This window comes from Sus scrofa, chromosome 7 (genome assembly GCF_000003025.6).
Source record: "Sus scrofa isolate TJ Tabasco breed Duroc chromosome 7, Sscrofa11.1, whole genome shotgun sequence".
Lineage (NCBI taxonomy): Eukaryota > Metazoa > Chordata > Mammalia > Artiodactyla > Suidae > Sus > Sus scrofa.
In genome coordinates, this window is record NC_010449.5 from 110171628 (window position 1) to 110197959 (window position 26332).

A 26332-nucleotide genomic window follows, 5' to 3' on the forward strand; every position below is an offset into this window, starting at 1 on the left:
GGTACAGGAAGGAAATAATCACAGATCACCTTATGATCAGTTGTAAAGAGCGTTTACCTACCCAAATAATGCAAATGTCCACTTTTGATCAAATTAGCCTACCTTGGGAAGCTAGGAGGATGGGAAGAGAGCCCTTCTACAGCAGGGAAGGGAGGAAGTAAGAACTAATTCCAATGGGAAGTCAAGAAATCATCTCTAGGGAATTCCCATTGTGGTTCAGCAGACACTAACCCTACTAGTATCCATGAGGATGCAGGTTCGATCCCTGGCCTTGCCTAAGGGGTTAAGGATCGGCATTGCCGTGAGTTGTGGTGTAGGTCACAGACACAGCTAGGATCTGGCATTGCTGTGGCTGCAGCATAGGCCAGCAGCTGCAGCTCCGATTTGACCCCTATCCTGGGAACATTCATATGCCACAAGTGCAGCCCTAAAAAGACAAAAGAAGAGAAGGAGAGAGAGAAATCATGTCTAAAGCAAAATTCGGGAAGTGCAACACACACGTGATATTTAAAGATATGAAGGTGAATCTCAAAATAACCAAGCAAAAGAGGTGAAAGGGATTGCCCCAGGAGATGTGAAAAAAAGAGGGGGCGGGTGGAGACGCTGTTTTTCATAACAAACTTTGTAAAACAGTTTGGTTCTTTCAGGTATAACTTTAATAAACAGTACATTTCTTTTTTTTTTTTTTTTTTTCTTTTTAGGGCCACACTCGAGGCATATGGAAGTTCCCAGGCCAGGGGTCGAATTGGAGCTACAGCTGCCAGCCTACACCACAGTCACAGCAACCCAGGATCTGAGCCTGGTCTTCGACCCACTCCACAGCTCAAAGCAATGCCGGATCCTTAACCCACTAGGCAAGGCCAGGGATCGAACCCGCAACCTCATGGTTACCAGTCGGGTTCCTTACCACTGAGCCACAACAGTAGCTCCAACAGTACAATTTTTTAAAGGAGTCTGGGCTCAACTGAACAATTGGGAGTTCAAATGACCAATTCAGAGATTGATTTTTTACTCTAATCTTTCCGCGAGGTCCCTTCAAACTAAAGGCTCCCTAGTGTTTCATTGTGAAAAATGAGATTCTTCATTCTGCTTTGCCTATTATGGAAAGCCACCACACAACTACTGCGTTAATTTGACAGTGCTTCGTATGCCTCCTTGGAGGCTGCAGCTGCCAGGAATTCTAGGAGAACAAAACCTCGATCATGAGTGCCATGACTCAGAAGGCCCTGAGGAGGAAAAGGTACTGGCAAACGCATGGATACCTATGGTGGTGATGACGGTTCCAGCAAAGAAAAAGGCACTTCCAAGGTCCCAGTGACTGCTGTTGTTGGAAGAGTTGCCTATTGGGCTTACTCCTGCGTTGTCAGCGTCAAGGGCATGCTGCAGAGAAAGAGGGAAAGCATGAGAGTCAGTTAAAAAGTGTACCAAGAAAATGATTTCCTTGCTCAAGAACCTGCAATGCTCTATAAAGGATGCGCTATGTGGATGCGGGGAGCGTCACAAAGTGAAACACGATTGTTAAAGAGATAAGCCCGGGTCCAAATGGCACCACTTATACCAAAGCCCACGGTGTCAAACCTGGACTTAATACTTGACTTGACGTCAGGTTCGACCTTCCCCAGAAATGTCATCTTTTTTGTAAACATTTTTTAATGAAGTATGTTACACTGAACTTTAATGCAGTATACATATTTTTATAATGAAGTTGATTTACAATATTGTGTTAGTTTCAATGTGCAGAAAAGTGATTCAGGGTTGGTTTTTTTTTCCACATTATATTCCATTATGGGTTATTATAAGGCACTGAATATAATTCCCTGTGCTATGCAGTAAACCCTTGTTCCTCATCTATTTTATTGTATCTGTTAATCCTAATTTGTCCCTCCCTCCCTCTCTCCTTTGGTAACCATACATTTGTTTTCTGTGTTTGTGAGTCTGTTTCTGTTTTGTACATAGACTCGTTCGTGTTATCTTTAGATTCCACATATGAGATATCATGTAGTATTTGTCTTTCTCTGACTAACTTCACTAAGTATACTATTCTCTAGGTCCATCCAGAAATATAATCTTAATCAAGCCGTCTGGAATTTTCTGGTCAGCACTAATGAGGTCTCATGGACCCGCTTCATGCCCTAGAGGAAAAAGAGGCAATCTGCATGATAAAATCCCTGCTGTTACTTGCCCCCAAAAGAAGACATCCCGACCCAAAAACAATCCTTTCCTGGAGTTCCCACTGTATTGCAAGGGGATCAGCAGCATCTCTTCGGTGCCAGGATGCAGGTTCAAGCGCCAGCACAGTGGGTTAAAGGATCCAGTGTGTGGAACCACAACTGCAGCCCTGGTCTGGTTGGGGAACTCCATATGCCATGGGCAGCCAAAAAAGAAAAAAGTCCTTTCTTTTCTTTTGATAATAGCTCCCTTGCCTCATCCTTCTTCCTATAAAAACCTTCCATCTTGTACAACTCCTTGGAGTACCCTTTAGTTCCTAGACAGGAAACTTCCCGATTCATAAACTGTTTCATAAAGCCAACTGGATCTTTAAATCCTACTTGGTTGAATTTTTTTAACATCATACACTCACTTAATAAAAATTAGAAAATTAATTTGAAATAGGAAAAAAAAACTAGGCCATATAGTAGGCTGCCATGTATGTAAAATTTGCAGGCATAGGATTTATGCAGTGCTGACACAGGTTGTGCAAAATTCACATGTCTTGTTGTGCATACACACAGAAAGATGTCTGAGAGCTCTGGCATCTAAAGCGGTCATTCGTGGAAGGTAGGATTTCAGTTCCTTTACGCCCTTCCCCTTTCTGCTTTGTTAGAATCGCTTTACATAGAGCTGATTTCAGGAGTTAAGAGCTTGGGCTCCTGGGTCAGACTGTCAGGGCTCTGCTCATTGTCCACCTTAGAACCTCGGGCAAGAGATTTCAATCTCTCTAAGCCCAAATGTCCTCATTTGCAAGCTGGGAAGAATACTACCTTCCCCCTGCTCCCCAGAGTTGTCAAGAAGATCAAATGAGATGATCCCTGCAATACACTGAGTCCAGTGCCCAGCACTGGGGCAAGGTGTAACCAAGAGTAGCCCATTTCATGATGATCATTTCACTGTCCACCAACACACACTCACACACAGCTCCTTTTAAAATAAATGACAATGATGCTATTGGCAGCAACATGGATACAACTAGAGATTCTCATACTAGGGGAAGTAAGTCAGAAAGACAAAGACAAACACCATATGATATGTGGAATCGAAAATATGGCACAATGTACCTCTCTACAAAACAGAAACAGACTTGCAGACATAGAGAACAGACTTGTGGTTGCCAAGGGGGAGGGGGAGGGAGTGGGATGGATGGGGAGTTTGGGGCTAGTAGATGCTATTACATTTAGAACGGATAAGCAATGAGGTCCTACTGTACAGCACAGGGAAGTATATCCAGTCTCTTGTGATAGAACATGATGGAAGACATGAGAAAAATAATTTATACATATATCACAACATATACATAAATATGTATATGACTGGGTCACTTTGCTATACCACAAAAATTGGCACAATATTGTAAATCAACTACACTTTAAATAAAGAATTTAAAATTTTTTTTTTTTGGTCTTTTTGCCTTTTCTAGGGCCGATCTCTCAGCATATGGAGGTTCCCAGGCTAGGGATCTACTCAGAGCTGTAGCTGCCGGCCTACGCCAGAGCCACAGCAATGCAGGATCCTTAACCCACTGAGCAAGGCCAGGGATCGAACCCGCAACCTCATTGTTCCTAGTCGGATTCGTTAACCCCTGAGCCACGACGGGAACTCCAAGAATTTAAATTTTTTTTTAAAAAATAAATGACCAAAATAAAATCAAATAAAAGATAAATGACAATGACTCCTTGCCAGCTCCTTGATTTGGAACTTCATACACCTTAACATTCCCAATGACCGGGCCACATGGATGAGCCAACCTCATCTTACACTGCTGTAAAAGCCTCCAACCCAGGGCAGGACACTCTAGGAGACAGCCCCTCATCCTTCCAGACCTTTGCTTTTCACTCCCATAAAAGTGCCATCCTTCAGGGTCTAATCTGGACTCCACTTCTTCCAGGAGGTCCAGGCTGTGCATGGCAGCCCCTGAGGATACCCCCGGCTTATACTTCTGCACCCCCTATATTTAAGTGGCTTTTGATCACACACTCCCTTGCTAAAAAATCCTTCCTACTCTCAGAATGCACAGAATAAGGTGGAAAAGTCCTCAGCAGCCCTTCCCCGCCTGGCCCCTGCCAACCTCTTTCAGGCCCGGGGGAGTAGGAAGAGACCTCAACCAGGTGAGCAGTGGTGAGGAAGAGACAGGTGGAGCTTCAGAGGGAGGTGTCGGAAATAGGAGCTGCTTCTAGAACAATAAATAGGGACTCCATTCCCTGAACAAAACTGTAATGACCCCATGTGGATATTGCCAGACACGATTAAATATTGAAATGTGATTATATTTATCCTAAATAATGCCCACTAAGCTTTGTTAAAACAGGCACACGGTGGTCGCCACAAATTAGATTACAACTGAAAAAGTCAATCATTGTTATGGTTTGCCTTCATTAATCTGCAATAGTTCAACTCATCAGACCAGGGATCAGCAACCTTCTTCCATAAAAGGCCTGATAAGTAAATATTTTCGGCTTTGTGGACCACATATGGCTTCTGTTGCATGTTTTTCTTTTCTTTCCCTTTTACGACCCTTTAAATGTGCAGAACCATTCGTGGCTGGTGGGTTGTCCAAAAAACAGGCTATTGGTTGGATTTAGCAAATCCCCCTGGACAACTGACTGGACAATAAGAAAAAGAGTCTCTTTTAAGTCTTTAGTTGATCCATTCCTGCCACTAAGAACATGAAATATTATATTGGCCACTGTTTTGAACATAAACCGCGGCATCCCAGAATTTGAAATCCAGGTGCATGGGAGGTGTCTTTGTTTGTGGTTTAAATCGGCCTAATTGACATCAATCACTTACTTGCTGGAGGCTATGCAGGTCTCTGCTTTCGAGAGAAGACAGATGGAGAGTCCTTTCTGCTGGTAAAACATCCATTTCCCTACACTGTGATTGCCATCAGACCAAAGCAGGGCCTTCAGTAGTGTTTATATGCTCATTATCTATTCAGCTCTGATGCCCCCACCTGGAAATAGTCCCCCAGGGACAGTTCTAGGCCCCAGTCACCTAGATGGCATCAAACCATACCCTCAACACCTAATACTTACAACTTCTATGAAGCTGCAAAAAGAGTTTGGGTTCCATCAAGTCTCACTGTGCTGAAGACTGGACAGAAACATCCTAAGCAGACCCAGTGCTGCATATAAAAATACAGATTTGCAGCCAAGACAAGCAGGGATAATTATTTGTTTCATCAAAAATCCAAAGTAAGATTCCTTTTCAAGTCTCTTTTTTAAAAAATATGCAATTTATAAATATTTAACGTTTACATATGTAACCCTCAAGGAAAGTGTCTATCAGTTGAAAGGAAAGGAAATTAACATTTGTCGCAGGTCTGCATTGAGGCAGGTGCTTTAGAAGCGTTTGTTTTATCCCTTCCTCCACCTGTGTGTTATTTGATTTTATCCTTTTTACAACTTGCAAGAAAGTAACATTACACCCCCTCCTTTGGAGATAAAGAAACAGGCCAAGGAAAGTTAAGTAACTTGCCCAAGGTCACACCGCCAGGAAGTGGAGAAGCCAGAATTCAAGCCCTCACCAGCCCCAAGCAATGGTTTTGCCCTTTCCTCTGCATCTGGTACCCAGAGCACACTTGTCCTCCCCAACCCTCAAACTCACCTGCAGCTAGAGATGGAAAAGCCCTGACATTGTCCAAGAATGTAAGAAGGGACCTCTTCTTCTTTGAACATGTCAATGGAGGCACCAAACTATTTGGCTGCTGGAGCTGGCTAGAGCTTAATAGCTCAGCATTTTAATTTTAAATTCAAAGATAATAAATAAAGATGGGGAAAGGTTGATTTATTTTTTGGTATTGTCTTTTCTAGGGCCGCTCCTGCAGCATATGGAGGTTCCCAGGCTAGGGGTCTAATCAGAGCTGTAGCTGCCGGCCTATGCCAGAGCCACAGCAATGCAGGATCCGAGCCACGTCTGCAACCTACACCACAGCTCACGGCAATGCCGGATCCTTATCCCACTGGTCGAGGCCAGGGATTGAACCTGCAACCTCATGGTTCCTAGTCGGATTCATTAACCACTGAACTACAACAAGAACTCCATACACTAAGCGGAGAGAGAAAAGAGAGAGTCCTGAAGAAAAAGAGGAAGAGAGAAAAGCAAAAGAGAGAAAGAACTCAGCTGAACTCAAAACAATGCCCAGGGCTTCTGAAACTCAATTTTAACTTGCTTCACATCTGTGATGTAAATTCCTCTCTCTCTCCCCTACATCTTCAGTAAAGTGGGCTATACAAACAAATGCCTTGAGGAAATGGTTTTAAATATAAGGGCTGTCTGTGATGGGCACAGTGGGCCAAAAGGTGATTTAGAACCAAAGTAAGAAGAAAAATAAGGCCACTCACAAGTCAACAAGCTCTTAGAAAGGCTTTAGAGGATCTGCTGTGCCAGGAATGAGGTTTGAGTCTATCCGGATCTTAGAGGTCAGAAAACTTCCAGCAAACAACCAGAATTAAAATGAATTAGCAAACTCAGGGTTATATATCTATAGACTATAGGCAGTATAAGTGGACTGTTATCACCCAAATCAGTAGTATCATTTTTAACTCAATAAGAATATTTCTGATTGAATTCATAGTTCTACCTTTATTAATTTTCTAAAGTGCCGTCTAGAAACTCAAGGAAAGCCTTTTAAATTAAATGCCTCTGCTTTTAAGCCTTCTTTTTTTTTCTTTCCATTCAGGCTGCAAAAGTGAAGATAAGCCAGCCCACTGGAAATGTCCGAGCACGCAGATCATGAAATGACGAAACTGAGCCCTGTACAGCCTGGCTTAAGCGATCAGTTATAGGGTAGAGGTTCGACCAGCATCAGCATCATTTTAAGCCACAATCTCAGACTTAATGAACATCATGTGTTCACTTCCAAGTTGAACCACTACCAAGTTCAGAGAGGTCTTCTGAGGATCAAAAAGAAAAATTATATTAGATGAGATGTGAGAGCTTCAAGCTTCTGGGGAAGCATACGAGAAATAAGAAGGTATCACTTTAAAATTTAATTCCACCTCTTTTGAATTTCCTCTTTAGCCCATAAGTTAGAATTTCCGGTGTCCACCCAGCAAACGATTCATAAATGAATGAATGTTTCGATCAATAATAAATGAGTGAACAAACTAAAATAATAAATGCATGCACATGATCTTCCCAGAGTGTGAGAGGAAAGCAATTTATTTCTTTGCAGTACAGACTATCATAAGAAAGTAACCCAATACAAAGAATTATAATGATTATTCTAATAAAAAAAAAAAAAAAGGAAGAGGAGAAGGTGATGGTGGCGGTGTGCTGACTTCAAGGAGGACAAGATCTGCACATAAATGGTAGTTGCCAGGGGCTGGAGGGTGGGCACAATGAGAAGATATTGGTCAAAGAGTACAAATTTCTGGTTTTAAGATGAATACGTTCTGGGGATCTAATGCACAACATGGTGATTATAATTAGTAAGACCATATTCTATAGTATTGTATCAAAAGTTACTAAGAAAAAGCTTAAATGTTCTCACCACAAAAGAGAAGTGGTAATTCTACCACGGGGTGGAAGTGTTAGCTCATGCCCAGGTAGTGATCATTTTGTAATATACCAGCGTGTCCAAGCAATATATTGTCTACCTTAAACTTCCACGATGTGATCTGTCAATTATATCTCGAGAAAACTGGAAAAGAAACAAGTAAAAGAATATCTGTCCTTCCTGCCTCCTCCCTCCTGCCACCCCCCAGGCATTAGGACAACCAGAAAGGTATAACAGAGAATCCATAGCCTCTCACAAAATGAGGCAGGTCTAAGGTTGATGTGAAAGAAGAGAAGGGGGTTAAAGAGCCCTTGGAGGCGCCCCCCACCAAGGTCCCCCCCACCCCATGCTATCATCCCATGAGCCATGCTGGGCTGCGTAAATCACTGCTCTGGCTGCACAAGACATCATCTTGAGTGTTAGTGCTACCCTGGGATGAGCGATGGCCCTCAGGGACCACTAACTGTCTGAGGCTTTTCTCCTGTGATCTGTGTACTCGGTGAGATAATCTGTTTCTCTGTTTCCTTATGTGGCACCAAAAAGGAAGACAAACAAAGGTGGAGCAGTAATCACTCACCTTGTCTGAGACTGAAGAATGCAACCAATCGGTGCCATATGCACAGACGCTAATAACCATGGTGAAGGTTCGATTTACTGTCCAAACCAGGACATTTCCAGAGTGAAATGGGCTTTGTTAATAATTATGCTTGGACTGTAGGGCAGGCGTAAGCCGGAATGTGTAGGCAATTTGCTAACAGCTTACACTGCTGGGACAAAAGGCACAAAGGTGATTCTAGGTCTACGGCATTTGTATCTTGAGAGGGCACAGCTGGTAAAGGGATTTATCAAGGAAATTTTAGCTAAGGGTTGAGGCAGGATGAGGGGTCTGGAAAGTGGTTTCACAAATGTATTCAAAGTGGGCATACTTTCAGCCACTAATGGACAGAAAAGCCACAGCCCCTGGGAGACAGAGAAAGGCAATTGGCAGACCACAGTCATTTCAACTTAAAAGTGCCCCTAAATGACTCACAGCCTTGACAGCAGGGTAGTAGCCGCTTTCCACTTCCTCTCACATTTGTGGCTGAAGGGCCTCAGGTAAGAAGAAGTGGAAGTATGGTATTCATTTGTTCACTGACATTGCTTTCTCTTTCGCCTGCTCAAAAGCATTTCACATACATAAATATTCACAGCAGCAAAAGTGAATGTGCTGGGGCTGGGGAGGGGCTATTTTATGTCCAAATGCAAAGCCACGTCATAAAACATACGTCAAACCACAGTGGGAGGATATCAAAAAGGAACTCTGAAGCAACCCCAGCAAGGCACTTCTTCATTCCAAGAAGACTTCACTTCAGTACAGAAAGGGAACTTAGGAGTTCCCGTCGTGGCGCAGTGGTTAACGAATCCGACTAGGAACCATGAGGTTGCGGGTTCGATCCCTGGCCTCACTCAGTGGGTTAAGGATCTGGCATTGCCGTGAGCTGTGGTGTAGGTCGCAGATGCAGCTCAGATCCCACATTGCTGTGGCTGTGGTGTAGACCGGTGGCTATAGCTCCGATTCAACCCCTAGCCTGGGAACTTCCATATGCCGTGGCAGCGGCCCTAGAAAAGGCAAAAAGACAAAAAAAAAAAAAAAAAAAAAAAAAAAAAAGAAAAGAAAGAAAGAAAGAAAAAGAGAGCATATAAGCACCCCTTATATTCCTCTTGCAGTTCATAGATCAAGTGCAACTGTCTAGTCTGTGTAAGGTGCTCAATTTCTCTGAGCCTCAGTTTTCTCATCTATAAAATGAGAGACCTGTTCTTGCAGGGTTGTTGCCAGAATTTTTTAATTATATATGACATCAGGCAGTGTGCCTTGTCAATTCATATGTAACGACATTAATAATAATAGGAATCCTAGGTCCTTACCAGTACACAGATTAACTCAGTTAACCCCCATGGTGACCCATAAGATGGGCATCGCCACGGAACACATGAGACATAGATTAGTGATTGCCTTGCCCACGGTGGACATCAAGTGCCCAGGAAGCTGGCAAGTGACCTTTTGTCAACAGAAAGATTATCATCCTAAATGTTAGAAGGCAGCTTTGCTCTACCCTCTGTGTCCTTCTTTCTCCCCATCTCAGACCTGTTGGCCCAGATCCCTGCCTCTGGAGAGCAGGATGGCTGGCTCCCTCCCAGGCTGGGACACCCCAGGCATCTACGACAGGTCCAGGGAGAGGGGGACTGACATACGCGTCGTCTCCACCTCCCACTGAGGAAGTGGCCAGGGTGGCCATCAGGCCTGTGCTGGCCTGAGTGCCTTCCTAAGCCACTCACCCCCTCGGAGTCTCCCGCAAAATAAAAGCTCACGAAAGCCATAAAAAGGCAAAGAGATAGGCACCTTCAATGCCATGGTGGATACGATGCTGGTGTTTATTTTCCTGCTGTCCTGGGTATCCAGTTATATGCAAATATTAGCCTTTCCCCGGGTTCCAGGGGGATCCAGGCAGGAGGCTTTCATCAGAGCTTTACAGCCTGGTTATAAATGTAAAGTGAAGGTCACCTGCAGACTGGACAGCATGAGAAGAGAATTTGTTTGAAAAATAAGACAGAGAAACCCAACCTGAGCCAGACGCTAGACAGCACATCCAGAGCCTAGAGTCTGAACTAGCTAGCAGCTTTCCTTGCTACTGCTAGTTGATTCTTTGGGAGGAAATGCTCTAAAACTCATTCCTTAGCACCTGGGTCTACACCAATGGCGTACCTAGCCAAACACCACCATGCGGGACCAAGCCATGTTGCCTTCCAAATTGTGGCTTACAATGTAGAATTAATTTTCTCTCTGACTTTGACTATCACGGAAGGATGAAATAAGAGAGATTTTTAAAGCATCAGATCCACTAAGGAAGCAGGGATACATGTGCATGCTCTGATAAGATCAGTAAACTTTCAGAATAATTAACTGTCACCCCTTCATCTCAGTATGGACTCAACCTGCACAGATTGAATAACAAATGTGCCAACTGATGGAGAAAAATCACCCTGGTCCTGAGGAAAATGTTTGATGTATTCCCCACTCTCTCTGCACTTGAGATTATTCCTATCGAAGATGAACCTATCCAATTTCTGGGGGAAGACTTTTTCTTACTGGGCTACAAAAGCATTTATGGGAGTTCTGATTCATTGACCTATAAGCTAAACCCAAGACAACCATTCTTTCCGTCACCACTGCATTGGAGAGAGCTTGAAATTTAGCCGATGATTAATAACATCATGAAAAAGAGAAACTTCTGCTACCTTGTTTCATTGTAGCTATTGACTTGTTCTCTTCCTTACTCTGGAGTGAGCAATAGTAATCCCAAGTTAATATGTCATTTTCCGTGGCCCCTTAGAAAATGTGTCCGCTCCTACCATCAGCACATCTCTCCAACAATTACAGTTTCACGTGGTGCAGACAAGGAAATAAAGACCATCTCGGAGATTTCTTCAAAGAAAGCTCTGGAGCACTCATAAATATACTCATAGGAGCCAGCATTTTCAACCCTCACAAAAACCCTGTAATAGTAACTCCTACCATTATTCTCATTTTAGACGTGAAACAGTGGAAATCACAAGGAACTTTCCCGCTACTGTAGCACTTAGCAAGCCACGGAGCTGACATTGTTACAAGTCCACCCTTTAACTCTGGCCTTCTCCCTGTCTAGCTTGCAAACCTCCTCCTTGGAGTTCCGTCATGGCACAGTAGTTGATGAATCCAACTAAGGAACCATGAGGTTGCGGGTTCGATCCCTGGCCTCGCTCAGTGGGTTAAGGATCTGGCGTTGCTGTGAGCTGTGATGTAGGTCGCAGACGTGGCTCGGATCCCACGTTGCTGTGGCTGTGGCACAGGCCAGCGGCTACAGCTCCAATTAGACCCCTAGCCTGGGAACCTCCATATGCCACGGGAGCAGCCCTAGAAAAGGCAAAAAGACAAAAAAAAAAAAAAAAGCGCAAACTTCTTCCTAAAGCTCATCTGTCATGTTACCTTCTTCCACCTGAAAAAGGACAACACAGAGAAGTAGGCATTTGTACTTCTGATGCTCATTTCTCAAAGAACAAAAGGTTAACTCCTCCCTTATTTGGTAAGGCTAACCCTCACCAACAAGCTTGCCCGGTTCTACCAAGAATGAAGGGAAAACATATGTTCTCAATAGAGATGGATAAGCAACTCTGAACTGCAGACCTGAATGATAATCATTTACTTTGGTTGCAGACAGAATATGTTGAGCCAGCTCAACACCTTATGTGACGATGCAAAGCCATGTCCCTCTAGAGCACAACCAACAGAGAATCGTCCTGCGGTCTTCCCACAGGTGAACGGAGGTCCTTCTCACAGGTGAACAAAGCACCAATCACAGTGGACTCTAATCACCCAAGCAAACGCTGGTCTCCCCCACCAGGAGTAGAGCATCGTAGTGACAAAGCACGCATTCTGGAGCCAGACTGCCTGCGTCCAAAGCCCAGTTCTACCTGTCACTTACGCTTGGGCAAATTGCTTACTCCTACCTTGGAGGATCAGTGTAAAGACTAAATGACTCAATAAACATAAAGCATTTAGAGCAACGCCTGGCCATAGTAAACACCACAAAGGGAGCTACTGAAACAATGAATACCGGATTGGAAGTTTCCCAAGGACAGGGAATGAGCATCCTGCATCTTTTTTTTTTAATTTTATTTTTCTAATCATCAGAGCCTAACACAGCACTTGCTTCATGCCAGGCATTCAGTAAATATTAGTTATGTAAATGAATACATTTGATTACGGGTAATGAAAATAATTGTACAAGCCACACACCATCAAAATCTCATTAAATGAGACTTTTGCTTCACTTTGAACAAGGAACACACGCGCATTTGTAGATAAATATGGATACCATAGCATTCAACTTCTGGGGTTTTGTTTTATTTTTATGGGAGTTTTTGTGGACTTATTTGCAAATTCATCTTTCTAGTGTCATGCCAATTGCCATTAGGTCTTTAATTTTTGGCTTAAAAGCTTTAGATCTTCTTGACTAAACAGTGATGGAATCAACAACCCCAGGGAGAATAACAATAATAATAATGAAGTGGGAGCCTGTAGAGACAGGCCAGGGGCTGCAGGCCTGATCTAGCACACATTGAATAATCTTCTGCCTGACTGCTTCGCTGGAGAAAGGGCAGTGCCTCCGACTTCAGGGCAACAGCCAGGGGAGTGGCTTCAATTTACAAGAGCTGCATCTTTGGCACAAAGAACCTGATTCTGCACTCACCAGAGGTCACCTGCTGCCTTGGCTGTGGCCCAAACGTCCTCCACAAAAGGCTGCTTGGACGAAAAGACAGCTCAGGGCAGGGCAAGAGAAGGCTTGTCTGGCTCTGCACTCTGCTCACAGCAAGGATTTCTACAGGCTGCTGAATGGATGTCCCAGGTGCCATCCACTCCTTAAAATCATTACATTCCTAAATATAGAAAGCTTCGGGGCTGTAGACACCAAGGGAATTACTTCTGCATAAAGAACACAGAAGTACTCTTGACAACCAGACCAAAAAGCAAGGTCTTCAAGTGCCTAGAAACAAAATCACTTTCTGCTTTGCTTCTGTGAAGATTCTAAATGACTCACATTAGTCAGAATGGCCATCATTAATAAGTCTACAAATAACAAGTGCTGGAGGGACTGTGAAGAAAAGGAAACCCTCCTACACTGTTGGTGGAATAGAAACTGGTACAACCACTATGGAAAACAGTATGGCGGTTCCTCAGAAAACTAAATATAGAACTATCATATGACCCAGCGACCCCACTCTTAGGCATATATCCAGAAAAAACTTTCCTTGAAAAAGACGCATGCACCTGTATATTCACTGAAGCACTATTCACAATAGCCAAGATGTGGAAACAACCTAAATGTCCATCAACAGACAAATGGATTAAGAAGGCATGGTACATATACACAATGGAATACTACTCAGCCATAAAAAAGAACAAAATTATGCCATTTGCAGCAACATGGATGGAACTAGAGATTCTCATACTAAGTGAAGTCAGAAAGAGAAAGATAGATATCATATGATATCACTTATATATGGAATCTAAAATATGGCACAGATGAACCTATCTACAGAACAGAAACAGATTCACAGACATGGAGAGCAGACTTATGGTTACCAAAGGGGAGGGGGAGGGAGTGGGTGGACTGGGAGTTTGGGTTAGTAGATGCAAACTATTACATTTAGAATGGATAAGCAAGGAGGTCCTACTATACAGCACAGGGAACTATAACTGACCATTTGTGACAGAACATGATAGAAAACAATATGAGAAAAAGACTGTATATATATATATATATATATATGACTGGGTCACTTTTCTGTATAGCAGAAATTGACAGAACATTGTAAATCAACTATAATAAAAAAATTTCTTTAAAAGATTCTACATGAAGGGCTCTTAGCTCCAAAATAGATACACACACACCACTCATTCAGTCCTCAAACTGTAAGCATCTTCTATGGGCCAGCCACTACACCAGCCATGAGGAGTGCATGGATAAAAGGCATAGATTCAACCTCAAAAAGTTCGCACACAGTTCTGGAAAAGAGACAAGTGAGAAAATGATGATTAGACACTAGAGTCTAATAAGCACAGAGGCAAATGTGAATACTTGATGCTACCAAGCCAAGCCAGGCACCACCCACCATGGAGGGTACACAAAGGCTTCTTCCAGGACTTGAGTTTTAGCACCTCTGAGGATAAATCTGTTCAGAAATCCAGAGCAGAACACTTAGCAAAGCGTCATAACTGACACTCCATAAATGGTAAGTTGATGAATGAATGAATGACTTAAAACCAGCTTACAACTACCACTGCTATGCTCTGGGTTTAAATGAGGGACCAAAATGGCAATGCACTGATGGATCAGATCACATCACCCTACTGCCTGAAACAGTCTTAGCTTCACAGTGCTCTTAGGATAAAATCTGACATCAGGCCCTGCAGGGTTTCACCCCTGCCCATTTCCAACCTAAATGCCTAGCAATTTCCCTTTGCTAATGGTTCTCCCCTTCTCTCAGGTCCCCAGACATCCTGGCTTCCTACCACCACAGGGGCTTGACACTCAGCTCCTTCTGTTCACAATCTCCATCCCACTAAGTCAGGTGTGCTTCCCCATGCCTCACAGCTCTAGCTCCCTTACCTTTGCATCATTCATCTGGTCTTATTTACACGATTTTGTGAGATTGTATGTATAAAGTTTGCCTCCCCTGCTATCAATCAGTAGGGTGACTATATAGTTTATCTTTCAAACCGGGACACTTTTGACAGGAACGGAGGCACTGCTCAAGATTACTCCAGAACCACAAAAGCTGGGATGTTTGGCCATCCTGGCTACCAGCTCCAAGAGATCTGGGACCATGTCTGCCTTTTATTCACGATTACGTCCCCAGGACTTAGCATTGACTCTGGCACACAGCAGGCAATCAATTAAATGTCAAATGAATGAATGAATGAATGAATGAGTGATTTGGGACTTGACAAAAGAAGAGAATGGTAAATGTTCCAACTCTGAGAAATGTTCATGGTCATGCAAATGAACCAATATCTCCTGATTGTAGGGAGAAGGTCTGACAGCTTGAGATCTCTGGCCTTCCCCTTATCTGCAGAATAGCAGCCCTGGTCACCATGACAACATCAAAGGTCCATGCCTAGGACCACAGCATCATACCCAGTACTCTCATGCAGCTGCCCATATCTCAAATTAACTCTTCCTTGACCAGTGAAACAAGTCACTCTCCCTGAAGCACCTGACCCTGGCATAGAGGCATCTGGATGTTGGGGGAGTGGGGGGGTTGTGAATCCAGGGGAGAAAAACGAATGGGCTCTGAATCAGAAAGCAAGCATGGACTCTCAGGAAGGAGCTTTCCCATCATGAGGTTTAAGTGGATTTTCCCTTAGTCAGGAGGAACTTGTCCTGATACAATATACACTCTCCAGCCCCATTGTGTCAAGACAAGGATAGAGCCTGGTTAAGAGAGCATGGGCTCTGGAGTCAGAGAAGCCAGATCCAGGCCCACTTCTGCCACTAGTTGGCTGTGAGGACTTAAGCAGGGCACCTCTGTAAACAGGAGCTGTAGCAGCAGCTACGGCTTTGGATGATGGAGAGTAAAAATGGGCTCAGGAATACAGGGAAACTGCCTCACCCCAAGCCTACACACAGAGCTTAATAAACAGTGTAAAATAGTATCCATCAAGGACAGATTGAGGCCCTAGTCCTGAGCAAAGATCTAAGGCTCTAATCATCTACTGGCAAAGGATCAAAATCCCTAAGAAATCATAAAGGGAAAACCAGTGGCGACAGACAATCCTATCTACCACATAAAAAGTCACTGAGGAGAGTTCCCGTCGTGGCGCAGCAGAAATGAATCTGACTAGGAACCATGAGGTTGCAGGTTCGATCCCTGGCCTTGCTCAGTGGGTTAAGGACCCGGCGTTGCCATGAGCTGTGGTGTAGGTCACAGATGTGGCTTGGATCTGTCATTGCTGTGGCTGTGGCGTAGGCTGGCAGCTATAGCGCCGATTCGACCCTTGGTCTGGGAACCTCCATATGCAGGTGTGGCCCTAAAAAGACAAAAAAAAAAAAAAAAAAAAAGGCAAAAAGGCACTGAGGAAGCTCCTGTTGTGGCTCAGAGGTAACAAATCTGACTAGTATCCATGAGGACATGGTAATGAATCCAACTAGTATTCCTGGCCTTGCTCAGTGGCTTATGGATCCAGCGTTGCTGTGAGCTGTGGTATAGGTCTCAGATGCAGCTTGGATCCCAAGTTGCCGTGGCTGCGGTGTAGGCCTGCAGCTACAGCTCCAATTCGACCCCTAGCCTGGGAACTTCCATTTGCCAAGGGTGGGCCTTAAAAAGAGCAAAAAAAAATGACTAAACCCGTCTAGGCAGGGGAGAAGGGACACCACTCCAAAGGGTCTTACTTCCAAGAAAGTCCAGACACAGCCCACTCCAGGCAGAGAAGTATCAGGCTTTCTTCAGACAAAGAAGCCAGCGTGAATAGAAGATGCAAGTTTTGAGGTCACAAGGGCTCTGAGAAGAGAAGTTCTTACCAAGGCAAAACTGAAGTCTGCCAGGGGCCAAAGTCAACCTTGTAGACAGTGAGGTAGGGAGTTCCCTGGTGGCTCAGTGGGTTAAGGATCCTATCTTGTCACTGCCGTGGCACAAGTATGATCCCTGGCCCAGGAACTTCCACATGCCACAAGCTGGCAAAAAAAAAAAAAAAAAAAAAAAGGAGTTCCCAACATGGTACAGTGGTTTAAGAATCTGAATGCAGCAGCTCGGGTCACTGTGGAGGTATGTGTTCGATCCCCAGCCCAGAACAGTGGGTTAAAGCTCAGGTTGCAGCTGTGGCTCAGATTCAATCCATGGCCAGGGAACTTCCATATGCTGGAGATGTAGCCATTAAAAAAAAGAAATAGGGGTTCCCACTGTGGCTCAGCAGTAATGGACCTGCCTAGTATTCATGAGGACGTGGGTTGGATCCCTGGTCTTGCTCAGTGGGTTAAGGATCCAGCATTGCCATAGCTATGATATAGGCTGCAGACTTAGCTGAGATGCCACCAGTTGCTATGGCTGTGACACAGGCCAGCAGCTACAACTCCAATTCGACCCCTAGCCTGGGAACTTCCATATGCCGAGGATGTGTCCCCAAAGAGACAAAAGAAGAAAAAAAGAAATAGCAAGAGTTTCCATTGCGGTACAGAGAAAATGAATCTGACTGGTATCCATGAGTGATGACAATGGATCTTACCTGGAGGTCTGTGCAAGTGTTAAATGAGTTAAACCCTTTATTTTCCTTCCTCATGCCTGGAAAGATAGTAGATAGTCAGGAGGTGGTAGCTATTTTTTATCGTTACAATAGCACTGCAGGAAATCTCCCCATTACTGTCATCTGCAGACTCTCTCCCAGAGTCTTAAGGGTAAGATTCAAGAGATGGATGGGTCCTCTGTGTCCTCCTTGGGCTGAACTGCTGGGGCCCAGCTTGAGCTCATCACTTCCCCCAGGGCCACAGACTAGAAGGTCAAGGTGCCTCCTTGAGGGATAAATAGCAGTCAGGCAGGAGGAAACAGGCCCTTCCACTCAGTCAGAAGCTGGAGTCGAGGGTCATCCTGTTTTTCCAGTGACCTGTTCCCTGCTCCCTGCTCCCTGGGGCTGCCTGAGCCTTTTCGGTCCCTGAGGTTCTATCTCAAACCACACAAAGGTACCGTCAGGGGGAATAGAGACCATGGAGCCAGCCCCAGTGTCTTTTTTTTTTTTTTTTTTTTTTTTTTTTTTGTCTTTTTGCTATTTCTTTGGGCCGCTCCTGCGGCATATGGAGGTTCCCAGGCTAGGAGTCCAATCGGAGCTGTAGCTGCCAGCCTACGCCGGAGCCACAGCAACGCAGGATCGAGCCGCGTCTGCAACCTACACCACAGCTCACGGCAACGCCGGATCCTTAACCCACTGAGCAAGGGCAGGGACCGAACCCGCAACCTCATGGTTCCTAGTCGGATTCGTTAACCACTGCGCCACGATGGGAACTCCCCAGTGTCTTCTTAATAGATCTGAGGCCAAGTGTCCCCACCAGAGCTGGGGATAAAGATGATCACCTAGGGGTGGGGTAAGCCCCCTAAAAGAAACAGAAACCTGCTAAGTTACCTCCTGGGGCTCAAGCCACAGCAACATGGCGGTATGGTATAAGCAGCCCAACTCAGCTGGAGAAATTTCTGGGAAGGGGACTTTATACATTAGCAATCGCAGCAAATCAAGAACATTCGTCCATTAGAAATTTAGGATTTGAAGTCCCAGGGGGCATTTCAAGAGCTTTCTTCTCTTTTTTTGTTCTTCCCTTGAGAACCTCGGGATGCACATAATTTAAGGAGTTTCTGGTTTCTTTTTTTCTTTCTTTTTCTTTTTAGGGCTGTACCTGCAGTATACGGAAATTCCCAGGCTAGGGGTAGAATCAGAGCTTCACTGGAAGCCTGTTCCACAGCCAGAGCAACACCAACACTGGATCGGAGCCTCATCTGTAACCTTCACCACAGTCTGTGGCTAATGCAAGGCCAGGGATCAAACCGACATCCTTACAGACACCATGTTGGGTTCTTAACCCACTGAGCTATAATAGGAACTCCCTGGTTTGTTTGTTTTTTTCCTGCCTTCCCTAACAGAGAAATAGGACCAGTCACAAAAGCTAAAAGTAACCGAGTGTTTTGATTCTCAGTCCTCCCTAACAGGTGGGCACTATTCTCACAACCTTCATCTGACAGAAGGGAAGCTGAGGCCTGGGGTGACTCCCTTTCTCACCCAAGTCACATAGCACACAAGCAGAGGAAGGATTTAACACCGGAAGATTAACTCTGGAGTGTGGGTGTTGATGGCCAGGCTACACTGCCCACGTGGCCTCTGCTTGAACAGGCAGGGATTCAGAGCCCAGGGCAGGCCCTCCAGACAACTTTGCTGAATGGGGAATGAATCATTCTCAAGTTTTTTTTTTTTCTTTTTGGGTGTGTGTGTGTGTGTGTGCGCGCGCGGCGGTGTGTGTGTGTGTGTGTGTGTGTCTTTTAGGGCTGCAGCTGTAGCATATGGAAGTTCCCAGGCTAGGGGCTGAATCGGAGCTACAGCTGCTGGCCTACACCACAGCCCACAGCAACGCAGAATCCGAGACACATCTGAGATCTACACTGCAGCTTGAGACAACCCTAGATCCTTAGCCCACTGAGCAAGGCCAGGGATCAAACCTGCATCCTTATGGATGCTAGTTGAGTTCTTAACTCACTAAGCCACAACAGGAACTCACAGACTTTCTTAAATATGGCCCTTTCACTCTCAGCATGGCTCACCTATGAGGACCCAATATTTGTCCTTCCTCTAATTTCTCCTTCCTCTAGCCCTACTTCCTCGTCGCTGAAAGAGTTATCACTCCAACATCAAACTTCCATCGTGTCACTACCTTCTTAAATCTTTCAGTGACTCCCCACTTCCCACAGCTTACAGCCCAAACTCCTCAGCAAGGCTCCCTGGGCACCTCTCGAATCCAGCCCCCGCCCCAATCCCAACCTCATCTCCTGCCACCTCCTCCAAACCACTCAGCTCAAGGCACCCTGACCACCTGCAGCTCCCTCAATGGATCCCACATGCTGGTGAGATGCCCTTCACTGAAGGTACAGAATGAACCCCTCCCATAGGCCATGTTTCTGTTCTAATGTATGGTGCTGAAGAGAAGGAGATAGTGATCAGACTGCCAGGAGTAAATCTGAGATCCTCTACTCACAAATCAGGCATCCTTGAGAGTGTAATTTCACCTCCTGCTGCTCCAGTTTCCTCCTCTGCAAGTGGCACAAAAGATGATCCTTGTAGAATACTTGCAGGGACTAAAGGAGATAAATAGCCACAGAACCTCCCCTGACCTATGTTTGTCTCGCTGGGGCTCCCATTTTTCACATATTTCAAATAGCTCCACTCCAGCAATCATCAAAAAGACGAGCAATAAATGCTGGCGAGGATGTGGAAAAACAGGAAGAACCCCTGTGCACTATTGATGGGGCTGTAAACCAGCACAGCCACTGCAGAAAACAGAATGAAGTTCCCTCAGACAGAAAAAAATAGAACCGCCCTATGATGCAGCAATTTCACTTCTGAGAATACATCCAAACGAAGCAAAAATACTAACTCCAAAAGATATCTGCACCCCCAAGTTCACAGCAGCATTTACAGTGGGCAAGACCTGGAAACAACCCAAGTGGCCATCAACAGAAGAATGGATAAGGAAGTTGTGAGATGAAATGGATGGATGGATGGATGGATGGATGGACGGACGGACAGATAGACAGATAATGGAAAGTTATTCAGCCATAAAAAATGAGGAAATCCTGCCATTTGCAAAAACATGGATGGACCCTGGGGACATTAAGCAAAGTAAAACAGGTCAAACGGAGAAAGACAAAGGCTGTATGATCTCACTTATATGTGAAATGTTAAAAAAAAAAAAAAACTCATAGAAAAAAAGATCAGGGATGGGGGGATGGGGAAAGGGAATTGGAGGAAGGTGGTGGAAAGGTACAAACTTCCAGTTATAAGTAAGTACTAGGAATGTAAGGTACAATTTTATGACCAGAGTTAGTTAACACTGCCATATGGTATATATGAAAGTTTCTAGGAGAGTAAATCTAAGTGTTTTCACCATAAGGGGAAAAGTTTTTTTTTTTCCTGTATCATATCTGTATGAGATGATGGCCGCTACGTCAAATTTTTGCAGTAATATTTCACAATAAATGTTCCAACCACTATGCTGGACGCAAAGTTATACAGTGATACATGTCAATCACATCTCAGTAAAACAGGGGGAGGAAATAGCTCCATTCAAATAACTTCTAATTATTGGTTTACATGCCTCTTCCTCCAGGGCTTCTCTGCTTACTGACATGTGAGACTGGATCATTCTTTGTGATACGTGGCTGTGCTGCTCATGGTTGGATGTTTTGCAGCAGCCCTGGCCTCTCCCTACTGATGCCTGTAGCATCTCTCCAGCTGTAATGATCAAAAATGTCTCACACGTGGTCATCCCAGACACACGGTCTGGAAGCAAACCCTCCCCAGTAAGAAACACTGTTTGAAATCCTGAGCTCCTTAGTGTGGTGTTTTCTAGCTCAGAAAACACCACACTAATCCTTCCAAACAGCAGCAGCAGCAACAGCTACACTTTTTTTTGAGGACTCATCACATGCCAAGCACAGTTCAAAGCCCTTCTTGTGAATGATAGAATTTAATCCTCTCAATTCCCTAAGGGTGAGGGATTGTAGGCACAGTATTGATAATGGAATCACAGAGAGGTTAGCAACACGCTCCAGGTGTATTTATCCTCATCTTTTCTATCCCCAACACCTCGCATGTTCCTTGATATAACAGAAGTTCAATAGCACCTTGAAGAATGTGTGGGTGAATTAATTGATGAGACAGTCTCCTCCATAACAGCAATTGGGGCTCTCTGCTACAGCCCCATGGTACCCCATAAAAGGGGTTCAAGTCTTTGGAAAATCCATCCCCAGCTGTGGCTATTTTAAGCTATCCAGGCTTTTCATGGCTGTTATGTTGTTCCAGGTACTTTGTTTTTGTTATTAATCACCAAATAATAATTCAGGTGTCTGAATTACACCTTCCAGATTAGCTTTATGAGAGGTCACTCAATCCAACCAAGATTGAGTGACATTTCCAGATAAATACCATCAATCTAATTTTTTACTTATCGGTCAGATATGACAATAATATTGGTGAGACACAATAATACTATTTTGCTAGCTCAGAAAACACCACACTAACCCTTCCAAACACTGTGTTTCTTTTCTTTTTTTTTCTTTTTCTTTTTCATGGCTGCACTTGCAGGCTAGGGGTTGAATCAGAGCTGCAGTTGCCAGCCTACACCACAGCCACAGCAACACCAGATCCAAGCTGCATCTGTGACCTATGCCACAGCTTGCAGCAATGCTGGATCCTTAATCCACTGAATGAGGCCAGGGATTGAACCCACATCCTCACAGAGAAAATGTCAGGTCCATGCGCACACACATGCACACGCACACACACACGTACACACCCACACACATCCCTTATTTCATAGAAACCTTTGAGGTCAAAGGATGAGTCTTAATGGCGGCACCAGAATTAGCATCTCTACCCTCCATCACCCTATCATCATTCTGGCTCTGAACTCTTCCATAAAGGAGAAAGCCAAAGAATGGGCAATTGAGAAATACTGAATTAAAAACAAATACATGAATAATCTCAGATATATTGTGGTATCACCAATGTTACAGGTTTAATTTGATATCTGATCCCAAAAGCATTCCGCTGTTGGGCGATAATTAGATATAGAGTCCTGGAGAGGCTCTCCATGGATGCAAAGATAATAAGGTATGATCTCTTTCCTCAAGATCTCACTATCCAAGGAGAATGCAGGCATGAACCCAGATTCAATTCAGACCAACTAAATAAAAAGGATCTCACCACAGAGCACAACAAGATTATAATTCCTTACTTAAAATTACTCTAGAATTGTTTCCTCCATTCTCCTTGGCATTCTGAGCCTTAAATTTGGCATAGATTGTACAACACTCTCATCACTGCACGTTTGGCAGCATTTTCCCATGAAAGGGAAAAAAGAAAAGACAAGGCCACCTACGAAAGAGTGATATGAAACACCACTCTCAGCTTTTAGCATTTTCAAGTTTGGGTTGTTGTTGTGGCTTTTCACAGCCGCACCTGCAGCATCTGGAAATTTCTGAGACAGAGGTGGAATTGGAGCTACAGCTGTGGCCTGTGCCACAGCCATAGCGACCCCAGATCCTTAACCCAGGGAGCAAGGCCAGAGATTGAACTTGCATCCTCACAGACACAACACTGGGTCCTAAACCCACTGAGCCACAACAGGAGCTCCTTAAAAATTTTTTTAAACAAAAATTGTTGGATACCATAATATATAAATACCTCCTGCATCTCAATATCAAAAAAAAATTCATCCAAAAATGGGCAGAAGATCTAAACAGACAATTGTCCAAGGAAGACATAGAGATGGTCAAAAAACTGATTATTAGAGAAATGCAAATCAAAACTACTATGAGGCACTACCTTACACCAGCCAGAATGACCATCCTCAAAAAGTGTATAAATGATAAATTCTGGAGAGGGTACACAGAAAAGGGAACCCTCTTACACTGTCTGTGGGAATGTAAATTGGTACAACCACTATGGAAAACAGTATGGAGATTCCTCAAAAAACTAAAAATAGAATTACCACATGATCCAGCAATCCCACTCCTGGGCCTCTATCCAGAGAAAACCATGACTTGAAAAGATACATGTACTCCAATGTTCACTGCAGCACTCTATACAATAGCCAAGACATAAAAGCAACCTAAATGTCCATCAACAGAGGAGTGAATAAAGAAGATACAGAATGGTACATATACACAATGGAATATTACTCAGCAATAAAAAGAATGAAATAATGGCATTTGCAGCAACATGGATGGACCTAGAAATTATCATGCTAAATGAAATTACTCAGACAGTGAGATACAAACATCATATGCTATCACTTATATATGGAATCTTAAAAAAAAAGGATACAATAAATTTATTTTCAGAACAGAAAGAGACTCAGAGACTTTGGCAAACATATGGTTACCAAATGAGACAGGTTGGTGGGGCAGGAGGTGGGGAGGTAGTGATGTACCAGGGATTTGGATGGAAGATGTTCTCAAATTAGGCTGTAAAGATGGTTGTACAACTATAAATACAATAAAATTAATTGAATTTAAAAAACTGTAGGACATAGGTATGAAATCATATTTATTCCCAAGAAGAAATTGTATATTTCTATTAATTTAAGAATCAAGTCAGATTATCAAAACTAATTTAAAAGAATACAACTACTATGAAGGGACCAGATCATAAGTAGCCTCAGAATTCCCCTATCCTATCAGTGTAGCTGGAATAGATAAATAAATAAGCTGGCCCAATGGCCCAGACTCACAAATTCTACAGAATCCTGGATGGTAGTAGCCATCAGAACTCAATGCTGCGAATCCCAGAGGCAGAAGGAAAGGTGAAAGCTGTCTTTTCTATCCCTCTGCCTTCCAAACTCTAGAACATCCAGAAAGAGGGGACTCTCCCTTGCCCCCATGAATGTCACCACCTTCCACCACTACTCTTTGTGGTTCAGAAGGGTGTATAGATTGGAAATCAAACTTCAGTCCCGGAGGCAGCCATCCCCCCTCACCTCCGAGGTGAAGCCCTCCCACTGAGCACTCAACCAGTTCCCTCTCCTCCTCCTGGGACTCGGTTCTCTCTGCCTTTCACACACTTAAGCCTCCTGTTTCACCCCTCCCATCATACCACCTTCCATGACCCACTGCCTCCCATGTCCCTTCCCAGCCTCATGTGACTGCTGCTGAGCCACCCCCACCCCTGCTTCTTCTGCCTTGCTTCTGTAGGTGTGAGCCCAAAGTCTTCTGCCCCCATTTTTTATCAATGCTTTTCCTTAATATTCAAGATATGAAAGCACTTTAGCCCAGTGCCTGATTCAGAGTAAGTTCAAAAACGGCAACCTTGATAATACTATTACTTCTATCCTTATTATTTCAGCCCCACAAATCCATCAAAGCCTCTTTCAAGTTACTAGCAGCCTCCCCATCCCACATCCAGTGGCCTTTTCTCTGCTCTTCTCCATTCTCATTAATACACACTTGCTTGCTTAAAATTCTTTCTTTCTTTGGTTTCGAGCCTACCCTCTTACCCTAGCATCTCACACAGACTTAAAAGTTAATCAGCATACATAGGTGGCCTTGAATTTGAAAAATCAAAGCCCTTTGCCAGGTGCTTCCTCTGGCCACCACATCCAAAAGCAGGTGATACAGAACATAGCCCACACCTACACTGTATGTCTGGCCCCTCTTCTCCCACATTGTCACAGGTCTCCACTCAAATGTCCCTTCCCAGAGAGGACCTCCATGACCATCAGGGGCATCTCAACCAAAGGGCAAAGCTCGGTGAGCCAGAAAGACAAAGTCAATGCCACCCTCTCCCCCGACACATCGTTCTATGGTCAACTCACTCCCTGCTCACCTGGATCAGCGTCTCCAGCTCCTGTGGGCTCACACAGATATGATCCCGCAGGAATTCTGCCTTCTCCAAGGCAATGGTGTTCTTTTGGCTGCTCTCAAAGGGCTGCTCCAATGCCCGGAAGACGAGACCGCCCGTGACGAGGTAGACCACCACGACCACGAAGATGGCAACCACCGTTTTCCACTTCATGACAGTCTGCAGGCCCCCCTGGGAGGCACCTTCCATTCTGGCTACCACCGTGGCTCGGGAGGAGATGGAGAGGCGGGGGGCTGTGTAATGCCCGTTAGTGGCGCCCTTGGGCTGGCACACCGGGGGTGCTGCTGCAGGAACGGCCACTGAGAAACAGGGTGGGCGAGAGGGGAAAAGAGAGTTTATAAATACAAAACCCAAAACTTGTCAGAAACAAAGCACAGATGTCTTTTTCAACCCAGTTTTCCAATGTGAGGATTAAAAAATTGGTTCCCCAAGCCCGCGGTGAGGGAATTTGATCAGTTGCTAGGTGTCTGTTTGAGTTTGAAAAAAATAAGAACCAGGAGTTCTAGTTTTTTTAAAAAAAATAATGTTAGTTGAATCTGAAATGTCTATTTTTCTCTACAAGTGTCCAAATTTGAAAGCCATATTTCTGTTACTTATCATTCATCTCCTCCCTTAGTTTCCTTCTTAAGTGATGTGTAAGATACACAAACCACCTTATTGTAAAAACAGATGTATTGTTCAATTTGGAGAGGAAATAAATAGGAGAAGATACCCAGCTCCTCTGTCCAAGTGCTGAGGGCTGGGTGATGCCAAGAGTATAGAAGAGATGAGCATCAGCAGGTTTAGAAATTTTTTATTCAGGTCATAAAACAAAAGAGTGAGCTTGCTATAAGGGGAAAGAGTCAAAAACCATACACAGTGACCCGCAGATTAAGGTGAAGGAGTAGGAGAACTGGGAACTCACCCTCCACCCCATAAATGCATCAAAAATA

General features: G+C 44.3%; 1 protein-coding gene across 4 annotated transcripts in view; it reads right to left on the minus strand.

The window, feature by feature from the left end:
- The window catches only part of KCNK10 (potassium two pore domain channel subfamily K member 10), a 154791-nt gene that overhangs the window by 54541 nt on the left and 73918 nt on the right, over positions 1-26332 (minus strand). For all 4 annotated transcript variants that reach the window (XM_013978357.2, XM_013978356.2, XM_021099591.1 and 1 more), the window contains 2 exons: positions 25365-25699; positions 1263-1380 (listed from right to left, as the gene is read on the minus strand). In XM_013978357.2, coding sequence (XP_013833811.1) covers positions 1263-1380; positions 25365-25699 — 453 coding nt within the window. The remainder of the gene's footprint in view (positions 1-1262; positions 1381-25364; positions 25700-26332) is intronic.